Below are 20,562 nucleotides of genomic sequence, written 5' to 3'. Positions count from 1 at the left end.
CTATTTTCATTCTTGCCATAACTATAGCTCTCATGGTTCTTCAGGGATCTGCTTATTGTAAAGAATCTTAGTACCCTGAAATGAATTCAAGTTTCTTCTTTCTGATGAAATACATACATTTAAGTATTCCCTTAAGATCTTTTCATTAACCTTTGATTTTAGTATCTTACCAACAATCATTCCAGCCACATCTACCTGAAAGTCATTCTTCTTGACAGAAAAAATATACAAAGCTGCCTCTATTCTGGGGCAGAAAAAGGAAGAAGGTAGGGTTCTGGGGGCAAATCCTAGGGCTTTAGGTTGTCTTCCTCCTTCTTCTACTTGGCATATCAAGAACTCTGAGAAGCTCATAAATAAATGGAACTTCCTGAAAATCCCCAGAAAGGCCATATTTAACCATAAACTCTACTAGCACTGTTCTTTTCCTTCTTTTAATTTCCACAGCACATACCACTGCCAGCATTTTGTTGATTACCTATGCCTATTTTTCCAGTCCTGTCTTCATCTGGCTTTGATCAGCCATGTCTATCAATGATAAAGCTACATTTAAATGATAAGATAGTAAAATAAGATTGTTCTAAAATACACACTTCAAATGTCCTATGAGCATGTAAGCCAAACACCACAATTTTATCTAAAATAAAGAGACTGAAACATTTTTCTTGCTTTTTCTCCTTTCCTTAAAAAAATATTAACATGATTATATCATAGATTAGACAGATGCTTTATAATTATCACTTTATTTAAAATACTATGATAATTCTGTGAAGTAAGTATCACCATAAACTCATTTGATAACAAGAAAACTAAAAGAAAATAAGTCATTTGAATCGGGTCATAAAACTGAAAAACAGTAGAGTTGAGATTTGAACCCGAATTGTCTAACTCTAAAGATTATGTTTATTCCCCCAGCTTTATCATGCTTCTGTTCATGTATCTTGTCAAATTAAAATACTTGAAAAGTAATGTGATTTCAATAACTAGATATTAGAAACATAGCAAGTGCTTACCGTCCCCAGGCTGCCTGCTTCTGAAGACAATTCCAAGGACTTACTTCCATAGCAAAACTCACAGTGTCACTATAACCTAAAGTTGACTTTTTAAACCTGTAATTTAAGGACATACTACAGATGAAAAAGGCAAATTTTAAGTTGGTCCATAAATCCACCCCTTGAAAAGAACATCAAATAAGTAGGAAAAAAATAAATGCAAGGGTATACACTGACAGAGGAGTTTTTGAGATTTTCAAGACCTGTGTGCTTTAAGATATGTCTCATGAAATTTTAAATCTGTTCTTTTTACTAATATATTAGTTTTTATCTACCATTAAAGTTTATATATTTGGAGAAGTCATATGACATAAATATTTATGCTTCATTGATTTATATATTTAACTATTTCAATTATGTAAAAACATCAACTACATTGTTCATGCCTACCTTATTCATTCTTAGAAGAGCATTATTTTATGCATCTGCACAGGGCTTTACAGCGTATTTACACATAAACTATCTTATCTAATCCTTAGCCCCATAAGGTAGCTCTCATTTCCCCATGTTTTCTTTCCCACTTTTTTTCAAGTATCATTATTATTTAATAAATGACTTGCCCAAAGTTTTAAGAGCATTTAAAAACAACAGCAAAAAGGCTTAATTTTAGAATATTAGTTTACTAGAATAGGCAATATTTATTTTTTTAAAGTTAGTCCATTGTACAGTGGAAGCATTTCATGATACAAAACTAAAGAAAAAAAATATTGTTTTATTGACTATTTACCAACCCACATATCAGCAAAGAACACCAAAGGCACTATATCCTAAAATGAATTCCTAACAAATTAAAGACCATTACTCTGTAACTGAAAGTAGTGCTGCTGCCTCCATTCTTCCCAGGTGTTTCCTGATTTTTTTAAATATTTTTATATATATTTACATATTCCATTTCACTACTAAGGTTATCTTTTAAGAGGAACAAATATATTCTGACCAAATCACAAGAAATATTATCTTTTTCCATATTTATTATTGTAGACTTCTCTATACAACAGATTAGAGGAAATGCAGTTATTAGTTGTAAAGCACAAATAAGACTATCTTTTCAAATAAATACATAGCTTTAAAATAAATAAAATACACTTAACAAATTCACATTTACCTCTGACACAGAAAGTGACTGCACCGTACCAAAATGTGCATACAGTGAACAGAAATAATTCCTATAAACACAAGGCTGATTGGTCCAAGCTGTAGGGGGAAAATGTATAAGGTTTAAATATTTAAGTTTAACAAAAACTAAATTGCCTTATAAGCAATGAGACAATGGACTACTCTTTTGTGGGAACCAATTTGTTAGACAAAATGATTAGTCATTTGCATAAAGGAAAATTCATAAACTTCATTCTGAAAGAATTTCAGCAATACTTAAGGACACAGGACTCCATCTCATCAGCCTGCCTATCCAAACCCATGAGTACAGAGTGTAGCTCTGCAATATGCTAGGGCAGCACACAACATCACATCACCTCGGACAGCAAGTCTGTGACCAGCAGTCCCACAGTTATGATTAAATGTGACTAGGAATCATATCAGAATGACTAAAAAGCACTGTGCCGATCTGGGGCGGTGCTTGCTGAGCACTTACTTCATGGGGGGAGGTAGGCCGAGAGAAAGAGGATTTGAAAAAGTGGTGTATAAAAAAATTACAAGTATTTGTTTGCTAAAATCAAAGTAATGCCTGGATTATTGAGACCCTGACAAAATACTGTCAAAATTTATTTTTATAATCAGAAATGTTTACATTTCTCTAAATTAGGGTGGGCAAAGTCAAATGCAGGGAAAGGTGATAATTAACACTATTCTTAGAAAGCCGGTAAAGTTTTAAACCTCTGAAAAAAGGTTAAATATAATTTCATTACTTTGTAAGTGAATTCTCCCTTATCTAGATTCTCTGCAATTACAGTAATTGGTTATAACAATATTTGTTTTCAAAAGATAGTTATTCCTTTTCTTAACTATTACTCTTTATATCTGAAAACTACATTTCATTCTGAATTTTTAAAACTATAAAATTTCACCAATATAATATAAGCTACTCTATAAATACATCTCTCAATAGGAGTACATCGCTTAAATCTCTGAAAAATCCAAAGGAATAACAAGATATAACCATACTTGGAAAAATCAAACACTATTTTAGGATCTTTCTGTCAAGTATCATAAATATATAACTAAGCAGAAATTAAAAGAATAATTAATTCTTGTTTTTTATTAAATGTTACCATCACTGTTCACCCAATCTTATCAATACAATCTCACTGCCACCTGATCAGGTTATATGTAACTAGGCCAAAAATTAGCCTGCAATTTCTGCTGTAATCAGGACTGATGGCTGTAATTTAGCTAGAGGTTACAAAGCAAAGTCTTACCACTATGCCTGCATTTTTTATGGCCAATGGAAGCCCCAAAAGTCCAGTTCCAATATTTCCTTTAAGAAGATGCATAAGAGTTTGCACAAACCTGAAAAGTAAAAGTTGTAAGATTTAAACATTTTAGGAAAAAAGCTAATAAAAATCACATGATCATGGTGTTAGCATTAGAAGGGAACTGAAAATTAATCTAGACAAAGCATCAAATAGCACTTCCACACAACCAGAAGTTGAATTGACCAGACACCATATTTGGTTCAAGTTCAATCTTTGCCATTTAAAAGCAGAACACAGAGGATTATTATGGAGATTAAATTAGATATTTAAGTGAAAGTATTTTTGTACATATTAAATACAGAAAAGGTAATTTTCTCCTAAGATTCTTTGCTGTTATGACATTCAGAACAATGCTGAAGATAGAGGTGACTGCGGGACTCAGTCAGTTAAGTGTCCCACTTTGGCTCAGGTCATGATGTCATGGTTTGTGAGTGGAGCCCCACATCTGGCTCTGTGCTGACAGCTCGGAGCCCGGAGTGTGCTTCGGATTCTATGTCTCATTCTCTCCTGCCCCTCCCCCACCTGTCTCTCTCTCTCAAAAATAAATAAATGTTAAAAATTTTTTTTAAAAAGAACAAATGCTGAAGGTTATACAGGGCTAGGCTGATAAAAAAAAGCAATTTATTGACACTGTCTACTGTCATCATGGTACTAAACACACGGGACCTATGATTATCAACCTAACAAGGAGTTAATTAAAAGAAAAATCACACAAGTTTTAAAACCATGTGTATCATCAGTTAAGATAAATACTAACTAACATTTAGACACTGGGTACTCCCTAAGGAATTTCACCTAAGTTTCCAGGAAGCATTTGAAGGAAGTCTCTTGACCAACAGAAAATAAACTAGGAAGAATAGTCCAAATTTTAAACTTATAGAAAAACCCAAACATGCTTATCTAAATTTTTTTTAGTTTATACTGTTCTTTTCTGATCAATTAAAATGTAACTTTGCCTAGCAGTTAAATTACTATTAGAGTAAGAACTTACTCAAATCTATCAATGTTGACAAAATAACAGAAAGGGTTCTAAAAGGTTCCACTGCTTTCCTACCACCATGACTTTGTTTCACATCATTAACTCAGCATAAACAAGTGTTTACTACCTCCCACCGTCTAACTCCTAACTCCTAACCACTTCAGAAGCCGATGCTCTTAAAATTTCTATACTTTTCAACTGGCTCTCTTTTCTTGCAGGATGTATAGCATTTAATAAGTACTGCAGCAATCCACATCAACTGCAGCAGTTCCCACACACAGCTCTGTATTTTAGGTGTATTTCTTCTTTCCCAAGCAGACCATAAACACCTTGAGGGTAGGGACAATATCTGACTCATCGTGTGTCTTCTGTAGTATCTAGAAAAGTGCCTTACCTATAGATTACAAAATAGATATTAAAGGAAAAGAAAAGGACACATATAACCGTAACACTTACGAAATACCCTCTTGGCCATCTAGCTGGTAGTGCTTCTGAACAGGCAGCAGCTCCTGCTCATGCTCTTCATCTGATGTCCCATCAAAATTCTGCTCATTTATTAAGGGCCTCATTACATCCATATCTTTAAGAAGAAAAACAAAGTACTTCACTATGATTTTAAAAGTTGAGTTAAAGTGGTTAACTCAACCACTTTAAATGAATTTTTTAAATGAATTTTTTAAAACAAGGACATATCACTTGTACTCATCTTTACCATTTCCACCCTGAGTTAATTCACATTAATACTCTGAGTTTTAGTATATTTAAAAAACAACTAAAAAACAACTAGACTTATTTGCTGGATATTTTGTTTGGACTAAGCAGTACAAAGTGAAAAGCTTAAGTATTCAATGCAAAACGTTTTCTGCCTTGTCCTCTTGAGGTTTATAGCAAATGATCCCAGAATTATGAGATGAAAAAATATAAACAATCAAATGAATTTTTACCTCTTGTCTTCAAATCATACCGTATACATAAATAGTAATCACATTTTTAAATACTTTAAGGTATAAAGCCATTCCAATCTTTTAAATTTAGTATCAAACTATACTTTTATATCTAGCAGTTTTCAGCATGACTGGTGAAATTCTAATACAATCCATTAAGCTCAAATTTACTGACATGACTAATACGTATTATCAAGGTCTCAAGTATACGATTTTTAAAATAAAGCTTATTTACTTTGAGAGAGAGAGAAAGAGAGTGCATACATGCACACACAGGAGAGGCAGGAGAAGGAGAGAAAACAAATTCCAGGCAGGCTCCATGCGATGTGAGTGTAGAGCCTAACACAAGGCTGGATCACAGACCATGAGATCACGACCTGAGCCGAAATCAACAGTCAGACACTTAACTCACTAAGCCACCCAGATACCCTGAAGTATAGGATATTTAAAAGAAATAAAAAGTTGTTCCCTTCAAATAAACACAATAAATCTATGAAACAGAGAACTGAAGTAATCTAAATAATTTAATTAGGAATGACTGACATATAATTTTTTAAACTTTTTATTTTGGAATAATTTAAAACAAATTAAATTTCCAAGAATAGTACCAAAAAATAAATCCTCCTATATATCCTTTCCAGACTTACCAATTATTAACATTTTGCCATGTTTGCCTTTTCTTGCTCAAATGTTTAGCACTTTTTATGAACTGAGAGTAGGTGACATATATCATACCACTTTACCCTGAAGTTAGGATGTATTCTCTAGGAACAAGAAGAGGTCCTTGAATGTTCACATTATGGTTATTAAACTCAGTTTAATATTGGTGCAATACTTTAATTCATATTCCATATTCCAATTTCATCAACTGTACCAACAAAGTTCTCTCAGTAATTCTTTCTGGCACAGAATCATATATTGCATTTAGTTGAATTATTCTACTGGTTACTTTTGCCATTATGTCTTAATCCTCTTTTTTTTTTTTCTTCCTTAATCTTTTACTATTTTGTTTGTCAGGTTTTTCTTTTTTTGTCAGGTTTAAATGGTATCCTCTGGGGGCACCTGGATGGCTCAGTCAGTTAAGTGTCCGACTTCAGCTCAGGTCATGATCTCACGGTTCGTGAGTTCAAGCCCCACGTCGGGCTGTGCTGAATGCTTGCTCAGAGCCTGGAGCCTGCTTCAGATTCTGTGTCTCCTTCTCACAGGATCTGTGACAGTGGGGAGCTCTATCTCTCTCTCTCAAAAATAAATAAATTTAAAAAAAAAATTAAATGGTATCCTCTGAATTCCACCTCTTACCTATATAACAATTAATCATATTATTCTACTTTTGCCTTTCTTTTATTCTCTCATTTCTTAGTTGTGCTCTATTTTGGTCCTATATACAATGCTTTACACACTGTTATTCCAGTCATGACTCTGTCCATATCTAAGACTTATATATACAATTGATAAAATTAAATGCTTGCTCTTCATCCTCTGCCAAAGTGTTCTCAATCATCTCTTGGCTGGAAGAAGTTCATTCTTTTGGGGACTGTGATCACAATGACCTATAGGACTTGAGAAAACACAAATTGATGTACCTCACCCCAAAGCTTCTGATTCAGCAGGCCTGGGGTAGGCCTGAGAATATGTATTTCTAAGTTCCCAGGTGATTCTGATGTTTCTGGTCTGGGAACCACACTTTGAGAACCACCGCTCTAGTACATTCTCTGGGCACAGTATTTCCTAAGTTCTAGCATGCTTTACACTGTTTTTCCCCAGCCTTGATATGAAGAACAGCTTGATGTAACACCTCTGGCTCACACTTTCTTTGAGTTTCTTGCTTAACAGGCTACTCCTGAGAAGTATGATGCCAAACTAATTTTCTGAGCCATTACATACTTTGTCCTTTTTGCTTGAGGTTTCGAGGAAATTTTCTTTGTCTTTAAGATCTAATCGTTTTACTATGATATGTCTTCAGTTTAAGCATTTTGAGTCAATTTTCCCAGGGACACGGTGGGCCTTTTTGATACATAGATTTCAGCTTTCTTATTTCTGGACATTTTTCTTAGAATAGTATCTGTTTAGTCCAAATATTTTGCTTTTCTTTAGAGATGCCAATTATATGTCAGATCTCCTTTGCCTATCTTCCCTTTCAACCACTTTTTCTTTGACCCTTTCGATGTCTTTAACTCATTTAAATTCTTCTTTGAAATTCAATGACTCTTCTATATTTTTATTTCAATATGTTCTCCCTTGGACACCTTGTATTTTATTATTTATTTGTGAAATGCCTACTGCTAGGCATTTCATGGACAGGGATCCTAATTTGAGAGTATGCCTCCTGCTAGCAGAATGAAGTTCAGTTTATGTAGTGGATGATGTTGACTTACTAGGGTAATAAGGAGCAATTGGTATCTTTCTGGTTCTCTTTCATTTCTCCAGGATATTAAACCCCCATTGATTCCCCTGCCCCTTACTTTCTTCTATTTCTTCACCTCTAGGTATAAGAGGGACATCTCAGTTCCTCCCTTTAACTCCTCCTCCAGAACCCTCCCCACTTTCCCTGCTTGCAGCAGCAACAGGAACTCTTAATTTTGCTGTCTATTTCTTTGCTTATAGAAAATTTGAGGTTGGTGGTATATTGGTCTCCTACTAATGCTAAAAGAATAACTTCATGAATGGTTTACATGTGCTCCTTTTTGAATTAACAGTTTTTTTGGTGAGGACATGTAGAGAGATTACGATTTAGGCAGCCTCCATTATCCCAGTACTAACTGGAACTCATTACAACAGTTTTTCATAAGAGTAAAGTTATACTTTAAGATACTGGAAGATGCTTTAGCTTCATAATATATATTATTGTAATGCATTTTGAAATCAGAAAGTATGATTAGCTTTATTCTTTTTCAAGATTGTTCTTGGTATTGGGGTCTTTTTGTAACTAAAACAGTATGACACTGGCATAAAGATAGCCATATGGACCAATGAAACCAAATGGAGAACCCAGAAATCTATGTATATAAGGTCAACTGACCTTTGGCAGGGGTGCCAGGAATACACAAAGGAGAAAACCTCTTCAACAAACGGCACTGGAAAAACTGAATATCCACATGTACAAGAATGAAAGTGGATCTTTATCTCATTCCATACACAAAAATCAATTTAAAATATATTAAAGACTTAAATACTTGCAAAAGCCTCAGACATTGGTTTTGGCAATGATTTCATGGATATGACACCAAAAGCACAGGCAACAAAAGCAAAAATAGACAAGTGGGACCCACGTCAAAGTAAAAAGCTTCTATACAAGAAAAGAAACAACCGATATAGCGAAAAGTCAACCTACAGAATGGGAGAGAATATTTGCCAACTTTGCAAACTATATATTTGATAAAGGGTTAATTTCCAAAATATATAAGAAACCCCTACAAGTCAAAAGCAAAAACAAAAACAAAAAAAAAAACAAAACAAAAAAAACACCTAGTGATCCAATTAGTAAACTGGCTAAAGATCTGAACAGATAAAGAAGATACACAAATGGCCAATGGATTTATGAAAAGATGTTCAATGTCACTAATCAAGAAAATGAAAATTAAAACCACAATGAAATGTCACTTCATACCTTTAGGGTGGGTCATTATAAAAAAAAATAAATAAATAAAAAGGTGGGGCACCTAGATGGCTCAGTAGGTTAAGCATCTGACTCTTGATTTCAGGTCAGGTCATGATGTCACGGTTCACTGGATGGAGCCCCACCTTGGGCTCTGCACTGACAGCATGGAGCCTGCTTGGGATTCTCTCTCTCTCTCTGTCCCTCTGCCCTCCCTGTTCACACTCATTCTCTCTCTCAAAATAAACTTTAAAAAAAATGCTACAAATATTGGTGAAGATGTGGTAAAACTGGAGCCCTCATACACCGTTGGTGAGAATGCAAAATACTGCAGCTCTGAAGGAAAGCAGTACAGTGATCCCTCAAAAAATTGAAACCAGAAGTACCATATGACTCAGTCCCACTTCTAGGTGTCTTTCCATAAGCACTGAAACCAGGAGCTTGTAGAGATGTTAATACTCCCATGCTCAGGGTGGTGCTATGCACAATAGCCAGCACGTGGAAACAGCATGCACTGGCAGATACACAGTAAGAAGATAGGATATATACAATGGGATATTATTTATCCTTAAAGAAGAAATTCTGCAGTATGCAACAACATGGATAAACCTTGAAGACATGCTAAATGAAACAGGCTAATCACAGTTCAAATACCACCTGATTCCACCTAATTGAGGAATTTAAAAGAGTCAAACTCATAGAAACAAAGACTAGAGTGGTGGTTGCCAGTGGGGAGGGGGAAATAGGGAGTTGCTAATCAACATGTATGAAATTTCAGTTATGCAAGACGGGTAAGTTCTAGAGACTTGACATACAACATTGTGCCTATGGATGACAATACTATACTGTACACTTAAAAATCTGTTAAGAGGATAGATCTCATGGTAAATGTTCATACCACAATTTAAAAAAACAAGATATTGGAAAGTGCTTGAAAATAGTCTATTCTTCAGTCATTTAAATATTCCTCCTCTAATAATGTTACTAATATGTGTAAAATAAAATCCAATGAATTAACAAACATTCTAAATTAATGAGGATTTTCTATAATTAAAATTACCCAACTTTGCCTTTGGGTAGTTTTTCTAACCCTTGAACCTTCGGGACATTCTCCACAGACTGTTTTGTAGGATTTCCTAGTTTCTTGTTCTTCAGTATCAACAGTGACTCAGCTTACAACTGTGCACAGTGAAAATTTAAGTAAATTAAGTGTTTCTCTATATTAGGAGCTAGTGCTAGGGTATCTAACACACATTTACTCTGATATCTATTAATATTATAAATTATGTTCGCCTTTTGTTTGAACAGATCCTCTTTTTCTGTTACACTCTATACAAAGTAAATTGACACTTTATCTTGTAAAACCACTGCATTAGTTTGTAAGGGCTGGTATAACAAGGTACTACAAAGTGGGTGGCTTAAACAACAGAAATTTATTATCAACTCTGGAGGCTAGAAGTCTGAGATCAAGGTGTTGGCATGGCTGGTTCCTTCTGTGGGCTAGGAGAGAGGGTTCTGTGCTCCAGGCTGTTCTCCTTGCTGGTAGATGGCTATCTTCAAGTTCACAGGGTATTTTCCCTGATGCATATCTGTGTCCTAATTCCCCCTTATTAAAGATACAAGTCATACTGGATTAGTGGACCACCCTACTCCAGTGTGGCTTTATCTTAACTCATTATGTTTACAATGATCCTATTGTCAAGTAAGGTCACATTCTGTGGTAGGGAAGGTTAGGACTTCAATATATGAATTTAACTGACAACAATCATCGTTATTCACTGCATCACCTTTAAACAGAAATGTGTTAATATTTTCATTCCAAAATTTATTCCATTGCCTTTGCTGACTCGAGTTCATTTGCATTTTTATTCATTCAGCTATTCAAACTGTCATTATTTGAACTCTCCAATTTCTTTCTGCCACAGGATGTATTGTATGTTTTGCACATTACTAAGTACACTATTTAAGTTCTCCATAAAGATAGTTATTACTACCTAGGCGCCTGAGTGGCTCAGTCAGTTGAGTGTCCAACTTCAGCTCAGGTCATGATCTCACAGTCCGTGAGTTAGAGCCCCACGTCGGGCTCTGGATTGATAGGTCAGAGCCTGGAGCCTGCTTCAGATTCTGTGTCTCCCTCTCTCTGCCCCTCCCCTGCTTGTGTGTCTGTGTGCGCTCTCTCTCAAAAGTAAATAAACATTTTTAAAAGTTTTAAAAAAATAAAAAATAAAGATAGTTATCACTACCAATATTTTAAAAATTTAATAATCATCTATTATTTGAAGCATACTTCCCAAAAGATAACAGCAAGGGAAAGTCAGTAAAAAAAAAAAGCTTTCTCACAACTTATGATAAGTTTACTTTTAATGGCATCATCAGATCATTTATTTTTATTATGTTAGTTAAACCTGAATATCTAGAATTTTTAATATAATCTTTAAGTACTAGTTCTACTAGTTCTATAATTCACAGAATCAAGTTTTTAAAATAGGATTACAATGTACACTCAAATTCCCAACTAAAAGTTAGTTGGGCTCACAATTACTCTTAACAAATTTACACTTCATAGAAACTGTCTTTAATAGTGTAATGCCTTATAGTTTAAACTTTTCCCTAGTTCTTAAATTCATTATTTCTCAATTTTATTTGGTCTAGGAAACATTAAATATGACTGTGAAAAAACTTTTCATATATATTTCTTTGCTTTAAATCCATTTGTCTCTACCCTAACCTTTAAAACCTTAATAAAAATTTAAGTATCCCAGGAAGCTTCTCAAATAATGGTGAGATTAAAAAGAGCTATTTTTTTTAAATCTGAAACTATTTGAGATAAAAATTATTCTTAACAGCATTAGCTATTTAAGAAGTACATTTTCTAAATTGATTCTCATCTACCATTAAGGCAATATGACACATTATTAAGTAACCATATGCTTAAATGTATTTTTAAAAATTACACTTAAAAAATAACTCTCTAAATTTTTTCTCTGCAGTTTTAGCCTGTATTATTTAGGTAACATTACATACTAAGATATATGTATTTGTTAAACTAAGTAAACTAAGAGTAGGGGAAGCAGTCAGGTTTTAGGGCTGATTATAGTATCATGATTTTGAATCATGATTTGTTTGTATGAAGTTTGAATGATACAAGATAGTTACTGAATCTAAAGAATACATTAAAAGACTCCTAACTACAAATATCTGAGAAAGTGATATATACCCAAGAAGTGGAATCTTTAAAAGGTAAAAGCCCACTGAAGCCAGGATTTCTGAGGAAGAGATTTATTAATAGAGTCAACCAGTCATTTAACTGGTCATATAACTTTTAGAGGCTCCGGGTAATACTTAAACATAAAATGAGAAATTGTATTTTTGTTACACAGTTAGGCATACTGTATAGGAAAATGCAGTAAGATTGTTTTCTTACATCTAACTGTTCAATTTTTTAGGAGAGGTATTAGCATGGGCATCCACCCTGAGAATGAGGGGGGCATTCTAGGCTTGAGAATAGGCACCTGCTTGATTATCTTTAGGGTGATTTAATGTACATGTAAATGGCAGAAGATTAGCTGGAAAGCTTGAAAAGATTTTATAACTTGTGCTAAGGAATCTGGACCTAATCTTACAGGCTGCGAAAAACCAGAGAGAGAATTAAGGTTGAAATGATGGGATCCGCATTTGAGTAGTAGCGCCCTCGCAGCAGTGTCAAGGATCCATTGGAAAAGCAGCAGCCCTAAAGTCAGAGAGACCAATTAGAACACGGTCCAGGCAAGAAATTGGTGAGGGCTTCAAGTGAACTTGGTTCAAGAGAAAAGAGTGGTTATTTAGAGGAGAGGACAGAAACAATAAGACTCACTGACCAACCCATATGGAAGGTATGTGGAAGGAACGGAGGATGCTTCCTAGGTTACTGCCATGGAGAAAACTGAATGGATGCTGATGACTGAGAAAAGAAACACAGGGAGATAGAGCATGTGGCCCAGAGCCCATGATCACAAATATAAAGGTGTGGGTTGAGTCCCAATCCTGCCAGTACTAGCTCTGGGAATCTAAGCTAGTCTTATGACTTCAGTTCTGCCACAGGGGATGATCTCTCTTCCCTTAGTGGCATTTTTCTCTTGCGTCAGGCCTTGGCAGACGCTGCACACTCTCTTCTCCCACTCCCTGTTCTTTCCCTCCAACTCTGTCTAACCACCACACTTCTTGCTCATCGTTCAAGTCTCGGTTTAGACACTACTTCTTCCTAGTAGCTTCCTTAACCCCAAGTCTGGCTTAAGTCTCTCTCCTAGGTGTTCCCACAGCACTCTACAATGCTCCTGTAATACACTGTATTGTAATGGCCAGGTTTACTTGTCTGCATTCTCCTGAAGTGACAGAAGTGATGTCTGACTTGTCTGTTAGCGTATCCTCAATATTTGGAACACAGTGGATGCTCAGCAAATGAACAAATAAATGGATAAAAGAGAAAGCAGCATGCTAAGGAAGAAATAGGAGTTTAATTTTTAAATCACATAACCTGATATTATACTGAATGAGCAGTTAGAAACAGAAAGAAGGAGACAATTTGGAGCTAAAGATAAAGATTTGAGAATGACATCAGAATGTGGGTAATAAACAACTGGCATCAAAAGGCAGGATGATGTCATTCAGAGACTGTATGGAGAAGGGTAGAGCTGAAGACAGACTAATAGGGATCCACTAACCTTTTAAATTCAAGTAAAAAGATGGAAAAAGTAACTGAAAAGGAATGATCAAAGCCCCCAGTGAGTTTGGTACAAAGGTATCTAAAATTGTAAGCCAGAGACTAAGGTTTTCAAAGCAGTCTTGTCAAGAACCACAATTCCCTTCTTGTGAGCAATTTCTGGCTCAAGTTCAAGGAAAGCAGCACCACTAACCATATCCTTCTCTGTTATTTCACACTGTCACATTACTGTTACCTCTCTGATCTCATCTCCCAGTACTCTTCCCATTGCTCACTCCTCCGAGTGTTCACTCCCTGTCAAAGAGGGGGAGGTGGGGAGAATTTGTGTTCATCTTCTCTCTCCCAGAAACATTCCACTGTAGAAAATCAGAAAGAGGTGTATGTGGAAGTGGTTACTAGGATGATCTGGACTGAATGTTTGTGTCCCCATAAAATTCATGCGCTAACACCTTATCTCCCAATGGGATAGTATTCGTAGGTAGGGGCTTTGGCACGTAGTAAAGTTTAAATAAAGTCCTGAGGGCAGAGCCCTACAATGGGATTAGTGTCCGTGTAAGAGGACACTCTTTACCATGTGAGGACACAGCAAGAAGATGGCCATCTGTAAACCAGGAAGAGGGCTCTCACCAGGAACTATATCAGCTGGCATTTGTCCTTGGACTTCCCCACCGTCAGAACTATGAGAAAGAAACGTTTGTGGTTTAAGTCACCCAAGTTAACGTATTTTGTTATAAAAGCCTGAGCTGCATAAGACACAACAGATTCAGATGGCTTGCCTTCTGATTTGCTAGAGAAGAGAGGGGCAAGTACTGCCGCCCTTGTGCATGTGAGCACGGCAGGCAGAGCTCACTGCAGACGTGGTGTGGGGGCACAAGTCGACCACAAATTTCTCAAGAGCCTCTCTTTTTTTAAAATTTTTTTAATGTTTTATTTATTTCTGAGAGAGAGAGAGAGAGAAAGCAGGGGAGAGTCAGAGAGAGAGAGAGACACAGAATCTGAAGCAGGCTCCAGGCTCTGAGCTGTCAGCACAGAGCCCGATGTGGGGCTCAAACCCACGAACCACGAGATCATGACCTGAGCCGAAGGTAGGTGTTTAACCAACTGAGCCACCCAGGTGCCCCTCAAGAGCCTCTCTTGAGGGACTGCCATGGCCTCTCACCAACATCTACAGACAGGAACCCCTCAGCACTAAGGTCTGTGCCTTCTGATTAAATGTGCTCATAAAAGAGGTTGCAATCCTTTTTAATTCAGTTTCACAAATATTAACACCCAATATGTGTCAGGTATTATTAGATGCTGGGAATAAAGCAACTACTAAAACTAACAAAAATTCTTGCCTTCATGGAGCTCAAATTCTAGTGAAAAAGACAATATAAATAAATAAAATAGAAAGTACGCTAGTGTTAAATTCTAAGAAGGAAAATAGGGATTGGGAGGGGAGCCTGTGGTTTTACATAGGACAGCTGAATTAGGCCTCATTGAGAAAGTGGGATTTTAAAGAAGAACTGAAGGAGGAGGGGAGAGGTGAACCATGTGGTTATCTGGGGGAACAGTAATTAGGCAGTGGGAACAGCACAGACAAAGGCTCTGAGGATATAGAGACCCTGGTGTGTTCAAGTAGGAAGGAGGCCAGAGTGAGCAGAGAGAACAGAGCAAGGGGAAAGTGGGAGAGATCAGAGGTAACAGAAGTGACAGATGGTACGCAGCCTTGCAGACCATTCTGAGTGACACGAAAGCCACCTAAAGCAGTGTTGTACAACAGAAATATAATGTGAGCCACAAACATAATTTAAATGTTCTAGTATTCACATTTTAAAAAAATGTAACAAGTAAAATTAATTTTAATAATATACATTATATCACCCAATATATTCAAAATATTATTTCAAAATGTAATCAACATAAAAAATTACTAACAAGATACTTTACATTCTGTTTTTCATACTAAGTCTTAGAAATCCAGTGTGTATTTTACACATACAGCCTATTCTCATTTGGACAAACAACATTGCAAACACACCTATAGTTAAGATGATCACACTGGACAGCACAGCAACCAAGTTTTGTGCAGAGGAGTGACCCAATCTGATTTATATTTTAACCAGGGTTCCGTGGGTCTACCTTCTCATGTGTAAAAGGAGAGTAGTAACTTCTGCCTCACAGGGGTTTTATGATAATGAAATGAGGTAACATTTATGAAGCACAGAGCCTAGTCCTTGGCACATAAGCAGTCAGTAAATACTAGTTTTCATCCCCTTCCTACACAATGATACATTAGAAGCAAATCAGGCTTCACAGGATTTTAAATGTAAATTAAATTAATTACAAGAAATTAATTAATTTACTATCAACAATTAATAATTCTTAGCATTTTTGAGGTAAAACTATGCTATAATAGTGAGGAGGTAAAATATGGCATGCTGGTCAGAAGGAAATAGAGACCAGCAGAAGAGACAAATACTTAAAACCTAACATGGGCACGGGAAAAGCTTTAACAAAGTTAAGAAGGGTATAGAATAAAATCAGAACACTCATACAACATAATTAAAAGTTACAAAATTACAATTTATATTATAATTTACTATTGTTTGCAATGTCTTGCTGTAATTTCTGGCCAAGTACTGAACGGGGCAGTTCTAAAAAGTGCTATGTGATTACTATAGGTAAGAGTTAACAATGCCTGAGAAAGTAAAACACTATTAAGCAATGGATAGCAAACTACCTAAACACAGTTATTTCTATTTACAAATAGAAAAATTATAGATGAATAAGAAACACCAGCTTCGTTCAATATTATACACCATGCATGATATACCATATGCATACATGAATAGTGCAGAAAATTGGGACATTCTTATTTTAGGTAGTATTTGTATGATCTCTTAGACTGCCCAGACAATTATCTCAACCTCAATTTCCTAACCTAAAATCAACCTAAATTTCTAGTCGTAGTTAGAATGAAAGAAAATCACACTGATTTAGCAATATATCTTAAAACCTTAAAAAATGTTTATCCTTTTCACCTAGAAATTCCACTTCTGACAAGCAGGTATATAGAAAAAAGGATTACTGCACAAAGATGTTGAATGAAACATTATTTATGGTGAAAATTTGGAAACAACCTAAAAGTGCAACAATCAAGAAATTGCTAAATTAACTACAGGATCTCCACTTTCTGAAGCATTACGCTGACATTAAATTACAGTTTTGAAGTCTGAGTAAAACAGGGAAAAGTATATCATGCTGAGTGTGAAAAAGCTGGATAATCACAGTATGAATTCAATGATGCTTTAAAAAGTTGACTTAAAATGAAAGCAAGGAAACATATCAAAAATTGGAATAAGTTAACGACAGAGATGGAAGAGAGTTATAAACTCACATTACTTTTATAAATAAAAAAAGTAAATAAATCACTTTTGTTTTGACAATGGACAAACTAAAAGTAGAAATAACTTCTTTTAATATAACATACCGTGGCCTTCTAAATCTATAAACTACTATCTATGTAATACGGAAACAGTAACTGTCTTACTCATTTCTGAAGCAGTGAAAATATGCACAGCAAGAAACCTTCCAGAGCTTCCCGTTGCCTATGAAATGAAGTGTAGACCTTACGCTGTACAAATGGCTATTTATATAGCTTACTAAAATCTGTATCTTAACATCTCTACCAGTGCCTTTTATACAGACATCCAATTTTAAAATCTGCTCATTGCAGAAAGTAATATATGGTCATTGTAGAAAACCAGAAAATATATAAATAAGCAATATTTTAAAATTAAAATTATCTCACCAGCCAGAAATTACCACTCGCAACATTTTAAAGCACACAAAAATAGTCACTCCTGTATGTTCCCCTTCAGTCTCATGGCTTTAAGTACTATCTAAATGGTGATGACTTCCAAATTTGTATCTCCAGACCAGATCTCTCACTAAGTCTAGACATAAATCTAATTGTCTACCTACTTAACATCTGCTTGAGTATCCTCACAACATGGCAGCTGGCTTCCCCCCAAGTGAATGATCCAGAAAAGACAGGGCAAGGAACAATGCCTTTTCAGACCTGGCTTTGAAGTCATATCCATTATCACTTCCACCATCTTCTATCCATTGGAAGCAAGTTACTAAATCCACGCCACATTCCAAGGAAAGAAAATTAAGTCCCCCTCTTGAAGAGACAAACACCAAAGAATCTGGAGATCCTATAAAAACCACCATAACATATGAGTTGATAGCAATTTCATTCTTCTGGATACTCAGGGCCCTGGAGTCATCCCTGTTTCCTGTTTCACTCTCAACCCTCATCTAGTCTCACAGGAAATCATTCTGCTTCTACTTTTGAGTATATCCAGAGTCTAGCCATTTCTCTCCAAGCCCACTGCTACAACCATACTTCTGGAAAGGACATACCCATCTCTTTCCTGAATTTCAGAAAAGAAGAGTGAGATCAAGCCCCATGTCCGCACTGGGAGTGCAGAGTCTGCTTGGGATTCTCTCTCTCCTCTCTCTCTGCCCGTCCTCCATGCACACACTCTCTCTTTCTCAAAATAAATACATAAACTTTAAAAAATATATATATGGCAAACATCTTCCCATATTACTTTTAATGGCCTATTCACTATATGGTTATATCACAATTTATATAAACAATTTTCTTTAACTGGACATTTAGGTAGTCAGATTTTCTCAACTATAAATAACATAGTGAATGTCTCTTGACATAAATATTTGTTACATGACTTATTTCCTTGGGAAGTATTTCTAGAAGTAAAATTGCTGTGTCAAAGGATAGGTGCATATTTAAGGATAAATACATTACACTGCTCTTGCCAGCAATGCATGAGAATGTCCATTTCCCCACATCCTAAGATGTGTTATGAGTGAATTTAAAACAGACAAACCCGGGTTAGTATCTGGGTTATGCCTTTAATTAACTTAAAAGTACTATATCTATAAAATGGGGATAATAATAGCATCTACCTCACACAATTGTTCTGAAGATTAAAGGAAACAGTGCCTATGTAAAGCACTTAGCACACGGCTTGACACAAAGTAAACAATCAATAAAATGCTAAGTTTCTTTCTACCATTATTAGGACCTGAAAGAAATCACCTGCAAAGTGCCCTGCCCATTATTACAGGAACACGAACCTATTAATTACTATACTGAAGTGTTTCTTTAAAGTTCAACGTTAAATTTTTTTTAATTATTCAGCATCGAATTAAAAATATTCCTAAATATTATTCGTACAACTAGGGAGAACAATGACATGACTACCCCAACCCTTGCTTTTGTTTTCCTTTTGACAGCAGGAAACCATAAACAGTGTTGTACATGCCCTGTCGCCAAGGAGATAAGAGACAGAGGAAAACAGGAAAACAAACTTCGGCAAGCGGGCTGGCTACAGGTCAGCACGGCGCGCTCGCCACTCCTGGGGTGGCACCGGGTAAATTAAGGATTTGGCTGGGACTGGGAGCCAGGCTGCTGCCATCGATCGCAAAGCCTTAAAGCATCGCTGGAGGAAATGGGGACCGTCACCGCGCAGGCTCTCCTTTGCCTTTGACTTGTTTACACAACGCAGCCCACCACCAACACACACATACACAAACACACACACACTCACACACGCACGCACACCCGTTTGACGCCCTTCGTAGGCCGCGCTTTTCGCCGGCCCAGCTCTCGGGTTGGACAACTGGTTCCTGCGCCGGTGACATCCCGGGGTCAGTCACCTCCTCGAGCCTCGGCTCATCCCACGTTCCAGGGAGCTTTGCTCTGCCGGTTTTCAACTCAAACCCGTGCCAGACCCACGACCCCAAGAGCCCCGACCATTACAGGAAAGCCACCCGCGACGCTCCCGAGCCCGCGACGCGGCCGGCCCGGCGCCAGCTCCCGCCTCCCGGGCGGAGGCCGAACGCCGGCCCGGAGCCCCGGCGCATCCCGAGGGCACGCGGCCTCCGCCCCCGCCGGCACGCAGCACCCACCGAGCTCCTCGCGCCCCGCCGCCTCGGCCGCCGCCGGCGCCGCCGCTTCCATCTCTCGGGGGTCTCCAGGACGCCGCCGCCCCGGAGCGTGCTCCCCCGCCGCTGCGTGGCCCGCGACAGGCGGAGGCCTTCCCGGCCGAGCGCGACCCACGCCCAGCGCCCGCCTCTCGGCCCCCAGCACCCCACCCGCGCGGCGAGGAGCATGCGCAGTGACGCCGCGCGGCCCGCCGAGGTGCTGGCGCGCGAGGGGCCGGCCCGGGGCTCGCCGGGCGCCGCGGGCGAGAGGCGCTGGGGTGGAAGACGCGAGGGAGCGGAGTCCGGGCGGAAGAGGGCGGTATAACGGACCATAAGGGGCCCTTTGAAGATCACTGGCATGCGAGCTCAGAGCTGGCGGAGACCCAGGCCTGCGGTGCCTTGGAGGACTTTAAAAAGGTGACCGCGAATTTAAGTAGAGGGGCCCATCTAATTTGCAAGGCTTCAGCATTCTGGAAGGCACCGGGGAGAATGCAGAGTAGCAGGGGATGGTCCCCTCTCCATGCTGGAGCTCTGACTAGTGCTTGGTTGTCCGTCTTTCTATGCCCCTGTTTAGAGATTCAGGATGCACTCAATTTTAGGATTTAATTTACTCAGAGTTTCACTTTAAGGATTTTTCAGTGCCCTCCAAAGATATTTGATGTTAATCTCACGGCTGAAAGAAAAGTAAGGTTAAAAATAATTAGACTGATGTGTCAGACACTCTAAAGCACTATTCATAATTCTGATGACAATCGTGTGATATAGTTCTAATGTTTATATCCATTTTACAGATGAGGGAACTAAGGCCCACAAAGCTAAGTAACTTGTACGAGGACAGTAAACTAATAAATGGCAAAGACGGAA

General features: G+C 37.5%; 1 protein-coding gene across 2 annotated transcripts in view; it reads right to left on the bottom strand.

Annotated features, from left to right (window-relative positions):
• Positions 1–19,816, bottom strand: part of SLC36A4 (solute carrier family 36 member 4) — a 51,364-nt gene extending 31,548 nt beyond the window's left edge. Inside the window, exons 1-5 of one of the 2 annotated variants that reach the window (XM_039222362.1) lie at positions 19,684–19,816; positions 4,917–5,040; positions 3,425–3,515; positions 2,155–2,243; positions 1,011–1,106 (exon numbers count right to left, since the gene is read on the bottom strand). In XM_039222362.1, the coding sequence (XP_039078293.1) occupies positions 1,011–1,106; positions 2,155–2,243; positions 3,425–3,515; positions 4,917–5,040; positions 19,684–19,735 (452 nt within the window). In that variant the 5' untranslated portion in view covers positions 19,736–19,816. Of the gene's footprint in view, positions 1–1,010; positions 1,107–2,154; positions 2,244–3,424; positions 3,516–4,916; positions 5,041–19,431; positions 19,513–19,683 lie in introns of those variants that run through there. The other variant, XM_039222363.1, reaches the window with a different exon arrangement.
• Between the last annotated feature and the right edge of the window lie 746 nt (positions 19,817–20,562).

The sequence above is a fragment of the Hyaena hyaena genome, unplaced genomic scaffold, assembly GCF_003009895.1.
Source record: "Hyaena hyaena isolate Hyena2069 unplaced genomic scaffold, ASM300989v1 scaffold_1111, whole genome shotgun sequence".
NCBI lineage: Eukaryota > Metazoa > Chordata > Mammalia > Carnivora > Hyaenidae > Hyaena > Hyaena hyaena.
The sequence above is the reverse complement of the archived record's forward strand: the minus strand, read 5'-3'. Positions and strand labels throughout refer to the sequence as shown.